This window comes from Mustela putorius, unplaced genomic scaffold (genome assembly GCF_011764305.1).
Source record: "Mustela putorius furo isolate JIRA1106 unplaced genomic scaffold, ASM1176430v1.1 tig00004007_pilon_pilon_pilon, whole genome shotgun sequence".
Lineage (NCBI taxonomy): Eukaryota > Metazoa > Chordata > Mammalia > Carnivora > Mustelidae > Mustela > Mustela putorius.
The window spans coordinates 12922034-12940653 of NW_025422145.1; the positions used below are offsets into that span (position 1 = coordinate 12922034).

Sequence of the window (18620 nt, forward strand, 5' to 3'; positions counted from 1 at the left end):
TTTATTTATTTTATTTGACAGAGAGAGAGATCACAAGTAGGCAGAGAGGCAGGCACAGACAGAGGGGGAAGCAGGCTCCCTGCTGAGCAGAGAGCCCGATGCGGGGCTCAATCCCAGGACACCGAGACCATGACCTGAGCCGAAGGCAGCGGCCTAATCCACTGAGCCACCCAGGCGCCCCAAGAACTGCCTTTTAAAGTGCTTAATTTTTTACAAATAGAAAAGTAATATTATTACGTGTAATAAATAACATATAATAACATGTGTACAACAAGACAGTGAGCTATGTCTGTACTGAGTCAACAACCTCTGATCTGTTGATGAGACTCACCTAAGATCTATCGTTATCTGTAGTCCACAGGATTTTTAGTACATAAGCACAGAATATTAGAAACAACTAACCATATCTTCGCAGCTTAGGGTTTTGGGGAATATATCTTGGTTGCACTAGGGCTGGCTCTCCTCATATTCATCAGGACAGAGTGAGAATGAGATAAAGGCAGAAGAGGAAGAGGTGTTAAATGATGATGGGAGTTTTCCCTTCTCTCAGCCAAGTTCTCGTCCCTTTCCCAGCAGCCTCCTTAGTGCTCCCTTTACCTCCTTGTTTCTTAGAGTGTAGATGAGAGGGTTCACCATTGGTGTGACCACAGAGTAGAAGAGGGAAATGAATTTGCCCTGATCCTGGCTGCTGGTCTTAGCTGGAAGGAGATAGCCATAGATAGCTGAGCCATAGAAGAGTAACACCACCACCAGGTGGGAGAGGCACGTATTAAAGGCCTTTCTCTGTCCCTCCGCCGAGCGGATCTTCAGGACTGCTTGAGCTATGTAGCAGTAGGAGATCAGGATGACGCTCAGAGGGACAGCAGTGAAGAAGGTGCAGACACCATTGAGCACAGCCTCATTGAGACTCGTGTCTCCACAGGCCAGTTTGATCATGGCAGGCACCTCACACAGGAAGCTGTCCACCTTCCGGTGCCCACATAATGGGAGCTGCAGAGTGAACGTCGACTGGATCAGAGAGTTGCTCAAGCCACCCAACCATGCAATGGCAGCCAACAGCCAGCACAGCCGAGGGTTCATCACGGTGGTGTAGTGCAGAGGGCGGCAAACTGCCACATAGCGGTCCCATGCCATCACCACAAGCAGAATGCACTCGGTAGCCCCCAGCCAGAGGAAAACGTAGAGCTGGGTCACACAGCCTCCATAGCTTATGGTCTTGTCTGGTCCCCATAAGTTGATCAGCATTTGGGGGACCGAGCTAGTAGTAAAAGCAAGGTCTAGGGACGAGAGGTTGCTGAGGAAGAAGTACATGGGAGTGTGGAGCCGGGCATCCAGGCAGGAAAGTAGGATAATGGTTGAGTTCCCAAGCAAGGTCAGCAAGTAAGAGAAGAGAATGACTATGAAAAAGATGATCTCCAGCTGAGGATGGTCAGATACGCCCATCAGAATGAAGCCCTCCGAGAAGCTGTAGTTGGAATCTGCCATTCTGGTTGCTGTCAGTCACTTGAGGGATCTGTCCAGGGAAAACCACTGAGAGAAAAGCAAGTAAAAAAAGCAAAGTAGATAAGTCTGCTCTGCATCAGAGAGAGTCTAACAGTTTTCTGGACGTCATATGTAAGTACCAATTTAATTTTTGTGACTGCACATGTTCACTGCAATCCCCAACAACTGTCAGTCCCACATGAATGGAAACTTTATTCCATCGAATGGCAAACGTGAGTTATTGTTGCATTGAAAAAAGTGCCTTATGAAGAACAAAAAGATTAGGGACCTTTAGCACAGCGGTCACAACAGGGTAGAGGGAGTTGACCATTAGAATTACATGTAGAAATTCTTAAAATGCACATTTCCCGGGGCGCTTGGGTGGTTCAGTGGGTTAAAGCCTCTGCCTTCAGCTCAGGTCATGATCCCAAGGCCCTGGGATTGACCCCGCATTGGGTTGTCTGCTCAGCAGGGAGCCTGCTTCCTCCACTCTCTGCCTGCCTCTCTGCCTACTTGTGATCTGTCTGCCAAATAAATAAATAAAACCTTTTAAAAAAATACACATTTCCCCAGCCAAGGTTTTTATATGTTCATGGGAGAGGGAAGCGGACTCACTCTATTTGGAAAAGCTCTGCAGAAGTTGCTGATAAACATCTCCCCTCTCTTCCAAATCCTTCCCATTCTTGGTGAAAACTCCTGGTCTAAAAAAAAGAAGTTTGAAGAAGAACATGATGAGTCTATAAAATCATGAAAAAAGTGAAAAGAGTCAATAATTCACCAAATACAGAAGACACAAACATGTAAGTTAGGAGGAGGTAAAGGCAGGATAAACAAACTTCACATAAGCCTCAGTAAAGTTAGGTGGAACAGGCTAAGGAAATAAACAGCAGTTATGCATAGGGGGTTAAAAGAGTTAGTGGGTACCCATTATTGGTAAAGGAAACTGGAAGATTTTGGAGGGTATCCTTGATCTTTTGAGATATATAACCATCATCCCCATGGAGTAGCTCTTAACATCTCACAAATAAAAATTAGGCCTTGCAGGGGCGCCTGGGTGGCTCAGTGGGTTAAGCCGCTGCCTTTGGCTCAGGTCATGATCTCAGGGTTCTGGGATCAAGTCCCGCATCGGGCTCTCTGCTCGGCAGGGGGTCTGCTTCCCTCTCTCTCTGCCTGCCTCTCCATCTACTTGTGATTTCTCTCTGTCAAATAAATAAATAAAATTTTTAAAAAAAAGAAGAGTTTTATTTTATTTTTTTAAAGATTTTATTTATTTATTTGACATAGAGAGATCACAAGTAGGCAGAGAGGCAGGCAGAGAGAGAGAGAGAGAGAGGAGGAAACAGGCTCCCTGCCGAGCAGAGAGCCCGATGTGGGACTCGATCCCAGGACCCTGAGATCATGACCCGAGCCGAAGGCAGCAGCTTAACCCACTGAGCCACCCAGGTACCCCAAAAGAAGAGTTTTAAAAAAAAATTAGGCCTTGCAAAAATTGACAAGGCAAGAAACAACAAATGTTGGAGAAGTTGTAGAGAAAGGGGAGCCCTCTTACACTGTTGGTGGGAATGCAAATTGGTACAGCCACTTTGGAAAACAGTGTGGAGTTTCCTCAAAAAATTAAAAATAGAGCTTCCCTATGACACAGCAATTGTACCACTGAGTCTTTATCCCAAAGATACAGATGTCATGAAAAGAAGGGCCATACGCACCCAATGTTCATAGCAGCAATGTCCACAACAGCCAAAATGTGGAAAGAGCCAAGATGCCCTTCAGCAGACAAATGGATAAAGAAGATGTGGTCCATATACACAATGGAGTATTACTCAGCCATCAGAAAGGATGGATACCCAACTTTTGCATCATGATGGATGGAACTGGAGATGATGCTGAGTGAAATAAGTCAAGCAGAGAAAGTAAATTATCATATGGTTTCACTTATTTGTGGAACATAAGGAATAGCATGGAGGATATTAGGAGAAGGAAATAATGAAGAGGGAGAAATTGGAGTTGGAGATGAACCATGAGAGACTATGGACTCCAGAAAACAAACGGAGGGTTTTAGAAGAGAAGGGGTGGGGGGAGGTAAGCCTGTTGATGGGTATTAAGGAGGGCACGGACTGCATGGTGCACTGGGTCTTATATGCAAACAATGAATCACGGAACACTATATCAAAACTAATGATACTCTACTAAAGACAGCTATTCAAGCTGAGACTACCCAAGTTGTCATGATACAAGGGATTATGCGCCACCACCGAGAGAATATACTTCCCATGATTATGGTCATTCTAGTTCACGTGATGACTACCCGTCAAGAGGCTACAGTGATAGAGATGGCTATGGTTGTGATCGTGACTATTCAGATCATCCAAGTGGAGGTTCCTACAGAGATTCGTAAGAGAGTTATGGTAACTCATATAGTGCTCCATCTACACAAGGGCCCCACCATCTTATGGTGGAATCAGTCGCTATGATGATTACAGCAGCTCATGTGACAGATATGGTGGAAGTTGAGACAGTTACTCAAGCAGCCGAAGTGATCTCTACTCAAGTGGTCGTGATTGGGCTGGCAGACAGGAAAGACGGCTTCTCCCTTCTGTGGAAAGGGGGTACCCTCCTCTACATGATTCCTACAGCAATTCAAGCCATGGAGCACCAAGAGGTGGTGGCTGTGGAGAAAGCCAATCCAATAGAGGAAGAGGCAGGAGCAGATATTAAAAACAAACAAAGGGGTGCCTGGGTGGCTCAGTGGGTTAAGCCCCTGTCTTTGGCTCAGGTCATGATCTGAGGGTCCTGGGATCGAGCACTGCATTGGGTTCTCTGCTCAGTGGGGAGCCTGCTTCCCCCCTCTCTCTGTCTTCCTCTCTGCCTACTTGTGATCTCTCTCTCTCTCTCTCTCTCTCTGTCAAATAAATAAATACAATCTTTAAACACACACACACACACACACACACACACACACACACACACCAAACAAAACTTTGGACCAAAATTCCTGTTCAAAGAAACAAACAAAAAAGTGGAACTTTTTCTGTCATAACTATTCAAGGACTACTAAAAGGGAAAATTGTGTTACCTTTTAAAAATTTCCTGTTTAAGTTCCCCTTCCATAATTTTTATGTTCTTCTAAGGGTAAAAACGTAAAACCTCTTTAATCTTATTTGGCTTTATGACATTACTATCGATAAGCAAATGTTAAATGTGTTAAGTACTTGACTTGTGTACTAGTGTTGTAATTTTTCAAGTTAAAAGTGTCCCTTTTAGGCCAATTCCTATATCTGATTTTTCCCAGTAAATGAAGCAAAGCAATTCTAAGATCTTCCACAAACATCTAGCCATCTAAAATGGAGAGGTGCATCCTTCTGCTATACAAACAAGCTAGCTATTAGAGGATGGTCGGGGCATGCTACTTTCAGGATTTCAGAGTGTCTTCAAAGTGAAATCTCCATGTTCTTTGTATGAAAAACCTGAGATCAGATGCTTATGTAAGGAAAGTGCTTTTCACCCTATAAATCAAAAAAAAACAACTGAATAATGCTGGTCGTATTTTGTCTGACATTTCCTTGGGAATCTACAAGAACCTTCTATTTCCCCTCCCCAAAGAAGACCATTTAAGTGTGCCTTAAGCAACTACAGAATACTAAATAAAAAGTTTGGCCAAAATAAAAACAAACAAACAACAACAAAAACATGATGTACTGTATGGTAACTATCATAACACAATAAAAATGAATAAAACAAATATTAACTTTAAAAAAAATAGGCCTCGTTAATAATGGGCCAGTAGCATCCCTCTATCAAGTCAGGGATGATAAAGGATTTCAGAGAACTTTTTTTCCTCAGAGAACTTTTCAACCCTCCTTCAGGCAGAGCTTTACCTTACACATCAAGCAAAGTTTTAACTACTTGTCCTTTTCATTTAAAACCTAAGGATTCAGAGGAACAGACTTACCATCTGATAGCCGGCTCATCTTTCTAACCCAGAGTTCGTTCTGAAATCCGTCTCATACCTCTGGCTAGCAGAAGTGCTTCTCCTCTTGTACCCACAGAGGGGAAAGAAACAGGCAGACACTGCCCATTTCTTTCCATAAACTGTGTGACATTTGGGTGGCTGTTGTTTTGTGGCTGCTCAGGGATGCCAGAATTTCAGACCGGGCTCTATTCACACAGACTGGTGTTCAGCCCAGGAACAAACCAGCCAAAGCAAAAAAGGAAAAACCATACCTAGAGTGGGAAGCGATCAGCCTCAGTCACCAGAAAGAACAGAAGAAAATGCAGGATCAGCTAGATTCTGAGTGGGGAGTGGTCTGAGCCCGACACACTCCCCAAGCCAACAGGACTGCAACTTCAAGTTTGAATTCAGCAACTGGGCTGCCCTTCAGTTTGTCCTCCTCCCTCAGAGGGTCTCTTTCCCTGGTTCCTGTTTCTCTCATAATCTGGGAAGGTTAAATCGATCCTGCACTACTGGCATTTTAAGAGGGGCCTAGACAGAACAATAGTGATCTCAAACGGTGTGCCATTTATGGGCCACTTTTGGCAGGGGAACAGCCAGATGGAGGTTGTCTGAGTACAGAATGGTTTTCAGGAGTGGCTTATATGATGCGCAGATGGTCATCATGGCCTGCTGGTGAATGTGGTTTGAATGATAAGGATATTGAGAAAAACAGCTGAGACTTGTGTGTCAAAGAGAATCCCAGATACTGTAATCACCCACCGTCACCCAGTTTTCTACCTGCTCCTCCTCCGAATTTCACAACTCTCAACGGACCACTCGTGGACTAGGTGCCACATCTGGAATTGGGGTTGGCCACCTCCTGTCATGCCAACTGCTCCAGAGCCACTGGCGTTCCCGGTTTGAGACAGCATGCTCTCAGAGTCCAAGCCTTACTTTAATACTAGCCTGAGCAGTGAAGGGAAAGTGCATCATCAAAAGCAGAGAAACAGGGGCACCTGGGTGGCTCAGTGGGTTAAGCTGCTGCCTTCGGCTCGGGTCATGATCTCAGGGTCCTGGGATCGAGTCCTGCATCGGGCTCTCTGCTTAGCAGGGAGCCTGCTTCCCTCTCTCTCTCTGCCTACCTCTCCATCTACTTGTGATTTCTCTCTGTCAAATAAATACATAAAATCTTAAAAAAAAAAAGCAGAGAAACAAACCCAATTCTAAATTCCCATTCCTGGTAGAGAAGTTTTTAAGACATGTTTGAAGTATTTCCTTTATTTGGGAGAAGGCTGGCAATGACATTCTTGAGGGCTGTTTGTGCCTGACTCTCTTGCATGGATGTTCTTTTTTTTTTTTTTTTTTTTTTAAAGATTTTATTTATTTATTTGACAGAGAGAAATCACAAGCAGGCGGAGAGGCAGGTAGAGAGAGAGGAAGGGAAGCAGGCTCCCTGCTGAGCAGAGAGCCCGATGCGGGACTCGATCCCAGGACCCTGAGATCATGACCTGAGCCGAAGGCAGCGGCTTAACCCACTGAGCCACCCAGGCGCCCTTGCATGGATGTTCTAAGTTAATCTTTCTTAAGGACATGGTCAGAATGGGAAAGGGGTTTTCAGTGGAGAGTAACATTGCGGGAGAATGGCAAGGAGAACCTCAAACAAAACAAAACAAAACAAAACAAATTTGTCTAGATGGATGAAGTCTAAGGTGAAATACAAACAAAATCTCTCCAGGCAGAAAGCTTAAGGTATCTGGGGCGCCTGGGTGGTTCAGTGGGTTAAGTCTCTGCCTTCAGCTCAGGTCATGATCCCAGGGTCCCTGCTCAGGGGGGAGCCTGCCTCTCTGCCTACTTGTGATCTCTGTCTCTCTCTGTCAAATAAATAAATAAAATCTTTTTTTTTTAAAGAAAATTTAAGGTATTTGATCAGATGAACAGGATTTTTTCCCTAAATCTTAGAATTCAAGAATGAGATATAAGTGAGTTTGAATCTTAAAAGAGATAAAATAGGACCAGTAAACCAAAAAGGTGGCAGAGTTCAAACTAAAATGATGGAAATTGTAATGCCTAAGGGGCATCCCAGTTTTAAAATATTGAACTTTAAGAAACAGTTATTGAGAGAAATTAAGGGAATAAATGCTGTCTGAAGGGGACTTCAACTTTTGACGTTCATATCAGGGGAGACAACCAGTCTCCCTTATAGTTGATTTTGAAGCTGCTGTTAGAACAGAAGTCTGGGCTGCACAGATCATGAGCCTGGATCTGGTGGCAGCAGTTCTAACGAGCCCAGGATCTCACAAAATAGGAAAAGGGCTAGACATAAGGCAGCATGTCACATAGGGATACCAACCGAATACCACCGACTCAGAATGGAGATGGCTGGATAAGCATGGTGTCCAGGAAAGCTCTCCAGGCCACCTCTATCTGCAAGGTGACAGCAGTTTGCAGTGGGTGCCACCAAAGGGAAAGCAGAGTGTTTGACGTGAGGACCAGGAGGGAAGCCTCCTGCCCTGCAGTGCCTGGCCAGTTGCTTAGTGGAAGGTCTTACCTGATTTGCCTGATGGCTTAAAAGACATGGAGCCTGTGCGGATTTTTACAGAGGAGGAAGCAGGAGACAATTGTTCCCACAGAGAATAGTGAAGACATCAGTTCGTTTAACAAGTGGTTGAAGGGAGGTTTGACTTTGCTTTCTCTTCCACTTAATGTCTTCACAATAATGAGGATTTAATAGATGTGATTGCACAACAGGTGTTTTCCTCTGAAAAGGAATATAGGCTTAAATTAAAAACAAGAGAAATTATGACTGGACCTTTTTAGGTTTCAGCATGATAAAATATGGGTAATTTCCTTGGCAAGAGAGAGAGATGTGCCTAGAGATTTGCATGCCTAAGGGCACTGGACTATAACCAAGTCTTCCAGGACCTTCTCATGCTGAGGATTCTGATCCTAGGAGTCAAGTGCGCACTGAAGTATTTTGTTTTTGTTATTCTCATCGGATTAAGAATTTCCCAGCTTCTCTCCTGGACCATTTTACAAATGACTTTGTTAAAGAGTTCTTCACTTGTAGTTTTCAAACTTCCCTTCACGGTTCAAATATGTTTGCCTCCTATCTTCGCTCAGCTGATAGAGAAGGTCACACATGGCCTTGGGGCTGTAAAGCCATGTCACCTCCAACACTTTTTCTGTGGGAAGATTCCAAATCAGCACCTTTAAAAAGCCATTCACTTCACACTCTCTTTCCTTTCCCCATCTTGGTTCCCATTTTGTCTGTCATAAACCCTGAAGTCTCTGTTAATAAAAGTCTGTGGATGGTTCACGAGAATATACCTTTGGCTTCAGGACTCTGCCAAATCCGTCATGCTGTCCCTGGTGGGCCAAGTAGGAGAGAGAGAGAGAGAGAGAGAGAGAGGAATTAGGGAGGAGGCTCTGTGCCTGTGCTTCCCTGCCCACTAGTTGGGAGCACAGTCTTTTAACCTTGGGGCTGGCCCTGGCAGCACGGGCTCTGCCACCTGGAAGCCCAGCTGACTCAGGCTCATTCTGCAGAGCCCAAGAGGGCACTTCCATTCCCCATAGGTAATTGGCACAAAGCATTTGCGTGGCCAGCATATAGGGAAAAGTCTGTCTCTGAAGAACCCACTCCATCTTTCACCTCAGTTCGACCCCAAAGATATATTACTAATTTAATAGTAATAAGAATAACCACATTCATTAACTAATGACCAGTGATGTTACTGTATCCCTTTCAACTTACTTTCATATGCTCCAGCTCAGGTTTTTTTTTTTTTTTAAGATTTCATTTATTTATTTGACAGACAGAGATCACAAGTAGGCAGAGAGGCAGGCAAAGAGACAGGAATGGAAGCAAGCTCCCTGCTGGTCAGAGAGCCCCATGTGGGGCTCGATTCCAGGACCCTGAGATCATGACCTGAGCCGAAAGCAGAGGCTTTAACCCACTGAGCCACCCAGGTGCCCCATCCAGCTCAGTTTTTAAAATGCTTTCTGGGGCGCTGAGCTGGCTCAGTTGGTAGAGCATGGGACTCCTGATCTCATGGTTGTGAGGTTGAGTCCCGCTGTGGGTGTAGAGATTGCTTAAAAATAAAATCTTTAAAATGCTTTTTATGGCAGTTGGAGCAGGTGGTCTGGTCACCACTCAAGAGATGAGTTAACTGAGCAGGAAGTGATTGTATGATGTGCTTAGTGTTAAACATCAGTGACTTCAGTGTTTGCTTCTGCACTGAGCATAAACGAGCCATCCTACAGAGAAGTGGTAAGGGTTTTGGATGCATCATCTGGGAGAAGCCATCCTTGAGTGTTTTGGGGGGAGGAGAAGAGGAGAAGTGATTCCCACTATCTCTGGCCCTAACGTAACCCACGAGTCAGGGGTATGAGCCTTCGATGCTACCACCATGCTGTGTGAAGAGTAATCACTTATGAACGATACTAAATAAGTACATAAAAGGTGACTGGTAACCTCGTCAGGTCATTAGATGTCATGGAAGATACATTATCCCAGAAACTGCAGACTTAGAAACCACGTCATGCAAAGGACTGGTCACTGAGGGTTCACCACATGCCAGGTGCCTGTGGTGTCCAGGGGTGAGCAGGATGGCCCCGGCCCCTGTTGACTGGGGCTCTCCATCCCATAGTCTCAGGCAAGGGTCTCACTCATTAGCGCTGCCTGCTGACTTATGCCAGACACTGTGCTCAGCAGCTTACAAACATTGTCACAATGACCACACCAGGCGGGTTTTATTCCTACTTTATAAGAAACTAAGGCTCAGGGGTGCGTGGGTGGCTCAGTGGGTTAAGCCTCTGCCTTCGGCTCAGGTCATGATCTCAGGGTCCTCGGATTGAGACTTGCATTGGGCTCTCTGCTCAGCGGGGAGCCTGCTTCCTTCTCTCTTTCTGCCTGCCTCTCTGCCTACTTGTGATCTCTCTCTCTGTCCAGTAAATAAATAAAATCTTTTAAAAAAATCTTAAAAAAAAAAAAAGGAACTAAGGCTCAGGTATTATATTACTCATCTAAGCAAAGAGAAACTTAAATCAGGTCTAATTTACTACAAAGTCCATACTCATGAAAAATCGAATCTCAATGAACAAAAATGGGGAATTCAGTAAATGATGGCCTCTCCTGGACTATTACACCAACTGTCATCATCGGACTCTGTAAGTCTTCTCTTACTTTGATTTAATTTAATCTTATTTTATTTTATTTTCTACTTTATTCTCAGTCCCTACTCTCATTCCGCTCCACATTCATGGGCACTGAATGTGGCTGACATGCGAAGCGTCTGGGTCTAATTGTACCCTTGTAAAACACAGTGTGTCTTATATATGTAAATGTTTTAAATTGACATGCATGGCTTTTGCCATCGACTTCATTCTGTTTCTTACCTTTTAACTTCTTTTTTTTTTCACAAGGTTCTCACTTGTTTTAAAAGACACAACCATGTTGCTATGTGCCCAATTGCTTCAGTATTTCTCATACTGAATACACATCTATCGTATTTTATTTTTCATTCATAGGGATGAATGCACAGCCTGTCTTAATTTCCCACTACCATAAACAATGCTGCAATGAACATTCGTGTGTATATCCCATCATGGAAATGGATGAGTGTCTATAACAGATATGTGTGTATGTACGTATGTATATAAGTATATTCTAGATGGGGATTGCTGGGCAACAGGGATATACTTATGAGCCTTCTCAGATTCTGCCAATGGGTCGATGCAGTCTATGACACCCAACAGCTAGAAATGAAGATTTCTGATTTCCCCTCATCCTAGACAACACCTAGTATAATCACATCTTCTAATGTATGCCAAACTGATGGGTATAAATCTCAGTTTAGTCTGCATTTCTGTGATTACTAATGAGGCTAAACAGTTTTTAGAGATGTTTTGACTTTTTAAATTTCTTATTCAATAACTTGTATTTTCAAATCCTCTGCCTGCTTTTAGTTTTTCTGTGTGTTGGTTTACTTGCAGTAGTTCTTAGTATAGTCTAGGTAAAACTTGCTGGTTATACACATTATAAATATTTCCCCTGAACCTATGCTGGCCTTCTTTGAACAAAAATCCTTAATTTTGATATAATCCAATTCATAATTTTCTGCCTTGAAGTTGATTTATGCTTTAAAATTTTTTTTTTAATTTATTTGACAGACTGAGATCACAAGTAGGCAGAGAGGCAGGCAGAGAGAGAAGGGGAAGTCTGCTCCCAGCTGAGCAAAAAGCCCAATGCAGGGCTCCATCCCAGGACCCTGAGATCATGACCTAAGCTGAAGGCAGAGGCTTACCCCACTGAGCCACTCAGGTGCCCTGATTTGTGCTGTTAAAAATTCTTCCCAATCCCTAATATAGAAATAAATCCCATTTCTTTTCTTCAAATAGTTTTATGTTTTACATTTAAGTTTTTAATTCTTTGGGAGTTCATCACTGTGTGTGATATGAGGTAGTGATCCAACTTAATTATTTTATTAGAAACTGGGCGGGGGGTAGTTTTGCATCACACAAAGCAAATTCAGAGACAGACAGTCAGGATCTGGTGTGGTAGCAGGTCAACAATCATCAATCCAGGTTCCCTCCATCTTCCCGCTCCACCATCCTTGTCCGTGGCTTCTATCCTCCAGGCTACCTGTGGTCTAAGATGGTGACAGTACTCTGGTCATCATGTCCCCAGTGCTGCAAGGAAGGTAGAAGATGTTTTTGCCTCTTAGGGGAAGCTATCCTAGAAGTTCCATCCAATAGCTTCACTTCACTTTCATTGATGAGGATTTGGATACAACATGTAATTGCAGAGGAGGCTGGGAAATGTATTTTTTACCTGATCACAAATATCATATCATATCATATCATATCATGCAGCCCCAACAATATAAGTGTTGTATTACTAAGAAATGGAGAGTAGGGGTGCCTGGGTGGCTCAGTGGGTTAGGCCTCTGCCTTCGGCTCAGGCCATGATCTCAGGGTCCTGGGATCGGGCCCCGCATGGGGCTCTCTGCTCAGCAGGGAGCCTGCTTCCTCCTCTCTCTCTGCCTGCCTCTCTGCCTACATGTGATCTGCCTGTCAAATAAATAAACAAAATCTATAAAAAAAAAAAAAAAAGAAAGAAATGGAGAGTAGATATTCAGTAGCCAAGAAATAGCTCCTGCCGCCAAAAGATTATTAACTTGCTTTGAAATGGCCTTTTGTATTGCTTGGATAAGCACAAACTCCTTTACAATAAAAAATATCCAGGTTGCCTGGGTGGCTTAGTGGGTTAAGCCTCTGCTTTTGGTTCAGGTCATGATCCCAGTGTCCTGGGATCAAGGCCTGCATCAGGCTCTCTGCCTGCCTCTCTGCCTACTTGTGATCTCTCTCTCTGTGTCAAATAAATAAATAAAATCTCTAAAAAAGATCCAAATAAAAAAGATTTTTAGGGTCTTTCAAGTTTTTTGAAAATATTTTACATATTAAACGGTCTTGGCACTACTGTCAAAAATCAATTCACCAGGGGTGCCTGGGTGGCTCAGTGGGTTAAAGCCTCTGCCTTTGGCTCAGGTCATGATCCCAGGGTCCTGGGATCAAGCCCTGCATTGGGCTCTCTGCGTGGCCGGGAGCCTGCTTCCCTTCCACTCTCTCTGCCTGTCTTTCTGCCTACTTGTGATCTCTCTCTGTCAAATAACTAAATAAAATCTTTTAAAAAAATCAATTCACCAGAGATGTATGGGTTAATCCAGGACTTCCATTTCTATTCACCCAACATATATGTTTATCCTTGGGCCAATACCACAGTTTTTCATTACCATACCTGTGTAGTAATTTTTGAAATTGGAAATAGTGAGTCCACCAACTGTGTTCTTTTTGGAGATTATTTTGACTATTCGGGGTCCTTTGCAATTTCGTATTGGTTTTAGGATGCACTTTTCCATTTCTACAAAGAGGCAGTTGGTATTTTGACAGGGATTGTGTTAAATCTGTAGATTGCTTTGGGGAATATGGCAATCTTAATAATATTAAGTCTTCCATCCCACGAACATATGAAGTCTGTTTATTTTATTCTTCTTTAATTGCTTTTAGCAATATTTTATAGTTGTTAGTGTACAAGTATTGTATCTTCTTGGTGAAATTTATCCCTGAGTATTTTCTTCTTTTGAAATATTATAATGGAATTGTTTTCTTCATTTACTTTCCAGATTGTTCACTGCTAAGATACAGAAACACAACTGATTTTTGTATCTTGATCTTTCTTACACTTCAACTTTGTTGGATTTGTTTGTTAACTTTAATAGTTGGCTTTTTGTTGAGATTCCTTAGGATTTTCTACATAGAAGATCATGCCATCTGTGAACAGAGATAGGTTTGCATTTTCCTTTCCAATTTGGGAATGAACAAAACAAACTGAAGAAAATATTCTATAGTAGGGAAACATTTATATAAAAAATGTAAATATGTGAAACAATGTATACTGTTTATTGATACCTACATACAATTATATAATGCTTCAATAAAGCCAGGATGTTCTAGGAATTTTATGTGTTCATTATTGAATTTCCCTGAAAACCTCACAAGGTGGACTTTTTTTTACTTTCACTTTACAAAACAGAAAATTGAGAAACCTAGACGTCAAATAAATACATACATTCCATGTTCATACATACATACACAATACACACACATTCTCATAAGCCATAAATTATGACACAACCACCAGTCTTATTCAGAGTCCCCCCATTTTACTTGCAATTATTTGTACATGTGTATGCATTTGTGTGTCTGTGTATCTAGCTCTCTACAATTTTATCCCATGTGTAGCTTAGTGAATCCTCCCCTACAGTCAAGATAAAAAACAGTTCCATCAATATAAGGATTCCTCAGGTTGCCTTTTTCTAAGCACATCCTTCTACCTCCTGCCCCCAACCTTAACCCCTAGTAACAAACAATCTGTTCACCATTTGGAAAATTTTGCCTCTCGAAAAATATAATAGGGGCGCCTGGGTGGCTCAGTGGGTTAAAGCCTCTGCCTTCGGCTCGGGTCATGATCCCAGGGTCCTGGGATAGAGCCCCACATTGGGCTCTCTGCTCAGCAGGGAGCCTGCTTCCCCCCCCACCCCTGCCTGCCTCTCTGCTTACTTGTGATCTCTGTCAAATAAATAAAATCTTTTTTTAAAAAAGAAAAATATAATAATATACATATAATACAGAATATAATATAAATGGAGCCATATAGTATAAAACTTTTTGAAATAGGCTTTCACCACTTAGCATAACTCATTGGAGATTCACACAACTTGCATGTTTTCATGTATCTATTGTTTATTCCTTTTTATTGCTGAATAGTATTCCATAGTATTTAAATAGTTTACCAGAGTGTAAGGCATCTGGGTTGTTTCCAGTTTTTGGCTATATGAATGTAGCTGTTATGAGTATTTGCGTGTATGTGTTTTAACTTTTATTTGCATTACTTATACAGAATTTATTCCCAGGGTCTAAGTTTTTGTTTCTTAAGTTTCTTCTATGATATCTTTTTCTTCTGAGCAACCTCCTCTCCTGGTTTAGAAATAATCTGCTCGGGGCACCTGGGTGGCTCAGTGGGTTAAAGCCTCTGCCTTCAGCTCGGGTCATGATCCCAGGGTCCTGGGATAGAGCCCCACATCTTGGGCTCTCTGCCCAGCAGGGAGTCTGCTTCCCGCCCCCACCCCTGCCTGCCTCTCTGCCTACTTGTGATCTCTGTCAAATAAATAAATACAATCATTAAAAAAAAATAAAGAAGTAACCTGCTATTTCTCAGTATGCAAGGGAAAGTACATGTATGGCTTAATTTGACCATGAGCCCTGTAAGTTTTATGCCACATCTTGGGGGCTCTGCTCATCTGGAAGTGCTGAATGACCAGAGAATGTACATCTAAACACCCAAATTCAGCATTATTCTCTGCACTTTTAAGCACATACAGTAAAAACTCAGTGCTCTTTTTGGGCCACTAATCCTGTGTCTAGCACCAGGGTTTGGCCTGGGAACACCTACCCACTTCACCATTGTGGCGAGGGAATGGTATACATGGCTTCTGCAAAGGGACATCTTTCAGATACTTGGTGCTTTCTTGGATATGCATACCCTCGATGGCCTGGGCAGTTTCATGTATGTTCTTAAAGTGAACATGACGATTTGAACTTCTTGATTTGCATGATTTTGTAGGGTTTTCTGGGTAAGTGAGGAAAGAACCATTTTCAGAGATCACCTTAGGCTGCTAAGCTCTTATTTCTCCAGGATAAATGCCCAAGATTACAATTCTTATGGTAATTGCATGTTTAGTTTTATAAGAAACTACCAAACTGTTTCCAGAGCGTCTGTATCATTTTATTACCTTCAGCATGGTAAGTGATCCATTAGCTCCACCGCATTCTTCCCAGCACATGGTCTTGGTAGTACTTCTCATTTTGGCCATTCTTATATGTGTGTAGTGATATCTCATTGTGGTTTTAATTTCATTTCCCTGATGGCTAATAATGTTGAACATCTTTCATTTTCTTATTTTCCTTCTGTAAATCCCTTAGTTAAATTTACTGTTTATTACCGTTTATTATGTTTACTGTTTTAAAATTACTGTTTACTTTTGACCACTTTAAGATTGAATTTTTTACTTACTATTCAATTTTCAGGTTTATTCCTATATTCTAGATACAAGTCCTTTGTCAGATAGGTGATTTGCAAATATTTTCTCCAGTCAATAGCTTATCTTTTTATTCTTATTTTTTTAAAGACTTTTATTTATTTATTTGACAGACAGAGATCACAAGTAGGCACAGAGGCAGGCAGAGAGAGGGGGAAGCAGGCTCACACTGAGCAGAGAGCCCGATGTGGGACTCAATCCAGAAGCCTGAGATCATGACCTGAGCCGAAGGCAGAGTTTTAACCCATTGAGCCACCCAGGCACCCCTTTATTCTTATTTTTAATAACAGCTTTATTGAAATAATTCACATATAATATTATTTACCTATTTGAAGTGTGCAATTAGTAGATATTGGTATATTCAGAGAATTGTACCATCCATCTTCATAATCAGGTTTAGAATATCTTCATAATCACTAGAAACTTCTTAGCTATTGCCATTTTGTCTGAACCTTCCCACCTGTGCCCAAGGCAACAACCAGTCTACTTTCTGTCTGTGCAGATTTACTTATTCCAAACATTCCATGTAAAGAAATAATACAATATGTTGCCCTTTGTGACTGGTTTCTTTCAATTGGCATATTGTTTCTCAAGGTTTACCGATGTGATGGCATGAATCAGCACTTCATTCCTCTTATTTCTGATGGACATTAGGTTGCTTCCACTTCTGGTCATTGTGAATAGTGCTGCTGTGAACATTTGTGAACAGATTCTTGTATGGACATGCTTTCATGTCTTCTGGATACATACCTAGTTTTGGAACTATTGGGTTATACAGATATTTAACCTCCTGAGGAACTACCAGACTCTTTCCCAAAGCAGTCTTCTTCCCTCTCTATCTCTCTCTCTGCCTGCCTCTCCATCTACTTGTGATTTCTCTCTGTCAAATAAATAAATAAAATCTTAAAAAAAAAAGAAAAGACAGCGATTGTTTGTACACGCCGTCAATGAACAATACAAAAAGGAAATTTTTTTTAATAAAAAAAATTGTATTTACTTAGAAGCATTCAGAATGTCAACAAAACAGCTGCAACTTTTTTTTTTTTTTTGCAATTACAGAGTGGTATTCAGTTAACAGAACAACAATTATTTCGTAGAAGCTGCATCAGAGACAACTGAAGATGAAAAACTACCATCCCCATATATAACTAATTTGTGCTGTGCACCAACAAGAACCTGCTTTAAGTTTCCATGCCAATTTACAACCCCCATACTGTACCAGGCAAGGTTAGTGGCTATTGAAAATCCCACCAGGACAGGGCTATCTAAAGACACATTCGGTAGTGTGTTAACTATACAAAAAAAGACACTGTACAAATCTTACACAGCCTTACATTTCAATTTTTTTCTTTAAAAGGAGTGAGTTGTGTACAGGGGGGTTAAATGCTTTATAGACAAGAAAAAAAAACTGAACCAACTTATTCATCATCATCATCTTCTTCTTCATCTTCCTCATCCTCCTCCTCTTCCTTCTTTTTCTTGCTCTTTTCAGCCTTGACGACTCCCTTTTTTGCCGCATCAGGCTTTCCTTTAGCTCGGTATGCAGCAATATCCTTTTCACATTTTTCCTTCAGCTTAGCAGCCTTCTTTTCGTAAGGCTGCTTGTCATCTGCAGCAGTGTTATTCCACATTTCTCCCAGTTTCTTTGCAACATCACCAATGGATAGGCCTGGATGTTCTCCTTTGATTTTGGGGCGATACTCAGAACAAAACAAGAAAAAGGCCGAGGGAGGCCTCTTGGGTGCATTGGGATCCTTGAACTTCTTTTTTGTTTCCCCTTTAGGGGGAATATAAGTTTTCATTTCTCTTTCATAACGGGCCTTGTCAGCCTTTGCCATGTCTTCAAATTTTCCTTTCTCTTTAGCAGACATGGTCTTCCACCTTTCTGAGCACTTCTTAGAAAACTCTGAGAAGTTGACTGAAGCATCTGGGTGCTTCTTCTTGTGCTCCTCCCGGCAAGTTTGCACAAAGAATGCATATGATGACATTTTGCCTCTCGGCTTCTTAGGATCTCCTTTGCCCATGATTAACTATTTTCCTCAGCGAGGCACAGAGTCGCCCAGTGCCTGTCTGGCTCTCACTTGCTCCGGCGCTGTCTCTATGGAGCTCAATGTACTGCAATGGCTGTGAGAGCGGGAGCCAGACGCCTACAAAAAGGAAATTAAGAAAACAGTTCCATTTAAAATGACATCCAAAAGAGTAAAGTATCCAGGTACAAATTTAACCAATGAAATGAAAGACTTCTACGCTGAGAACTACAGATCACTGACGTAATAAAGTAAACATAAATAGGGGCGCCTGGGTGGCTCAGTCGTTAAGCCTCTGCCTTTGGCTCAGGTCATGATCCCAGAGGCTCTCTGCTCAGTGGGAGGCCTGCTTCTCCCTCTCCCACTCCCCCTGCTTGTGTTCCCTATCTCGATGTGTCTCTCTCTGTCAAATAATAAATAAAATCTTTAAAAAGAAAAATAAAACATAAATAAAACAAAAGTCACCCCGTGTCCATGGATTGGAAGACTTAACATTGTTAATATGGCAATATGCCCCCAAAGCTA

At 42.2% G+C, this 18620-nt stretch overlaps 2 protein-coding genes across 2 annotated transcripts; both read right to left on the reverse strand.

Moving 5' to 3' along the window:
* Positions 1–305: 305 nt before the first annotated feature.
* Positions 306–1516, reverse strand: LOC101686261 (olfactory receptor 2C1). The gene has a single exon (XM_004750976.2). The coding sequence runs from the start codon at positions 1483–1485 to the stop codon at positions 547–549; it is 939 nt and encodes a 312-aa protein (XP_004751033.1). The 5' UTR covers positions 1486–1516; the 3' UTR covers positions 306–546.
* Positions 1517–17036: 15520 nt separating this feature from the next.
* On the reverse strand, positions 17037–18209 carry LOC101687406 (high mobility group protein B1). Its single transcript, XM_004750562.3, has one exon. The coding sequence runs from the start codon at positions 18090–18092 to the stop codon at positions 17487–17489; it is 606 nt and encodes a 201-aa protein (XP_004750619.1). The 5' UTR covers positions 18093–18209; the 3' UTR covers positions 17037–17486.
* Between the last annotated feature and the right edge of the window lie 411 nt (positions 18210–18620).

What these genes read in the sequence shown, in the direction of transcription:
- LOC101686261 (XM_004750976.2), bottom strand. Translation starts at nt 1,485, where the DNA reads ATGGCAGATTCCAACTACAGCTTCTCGGAGGGCTTCATTCTGATGGGC.
- LOC101687406 (XM_004750562.3), bottom strand. Translation starts at nt 18,092, where the DNA reads ATGGGCAAAGGAGATCCTAAGAAGCCGAGAGGCAAAATGTCATCATAT.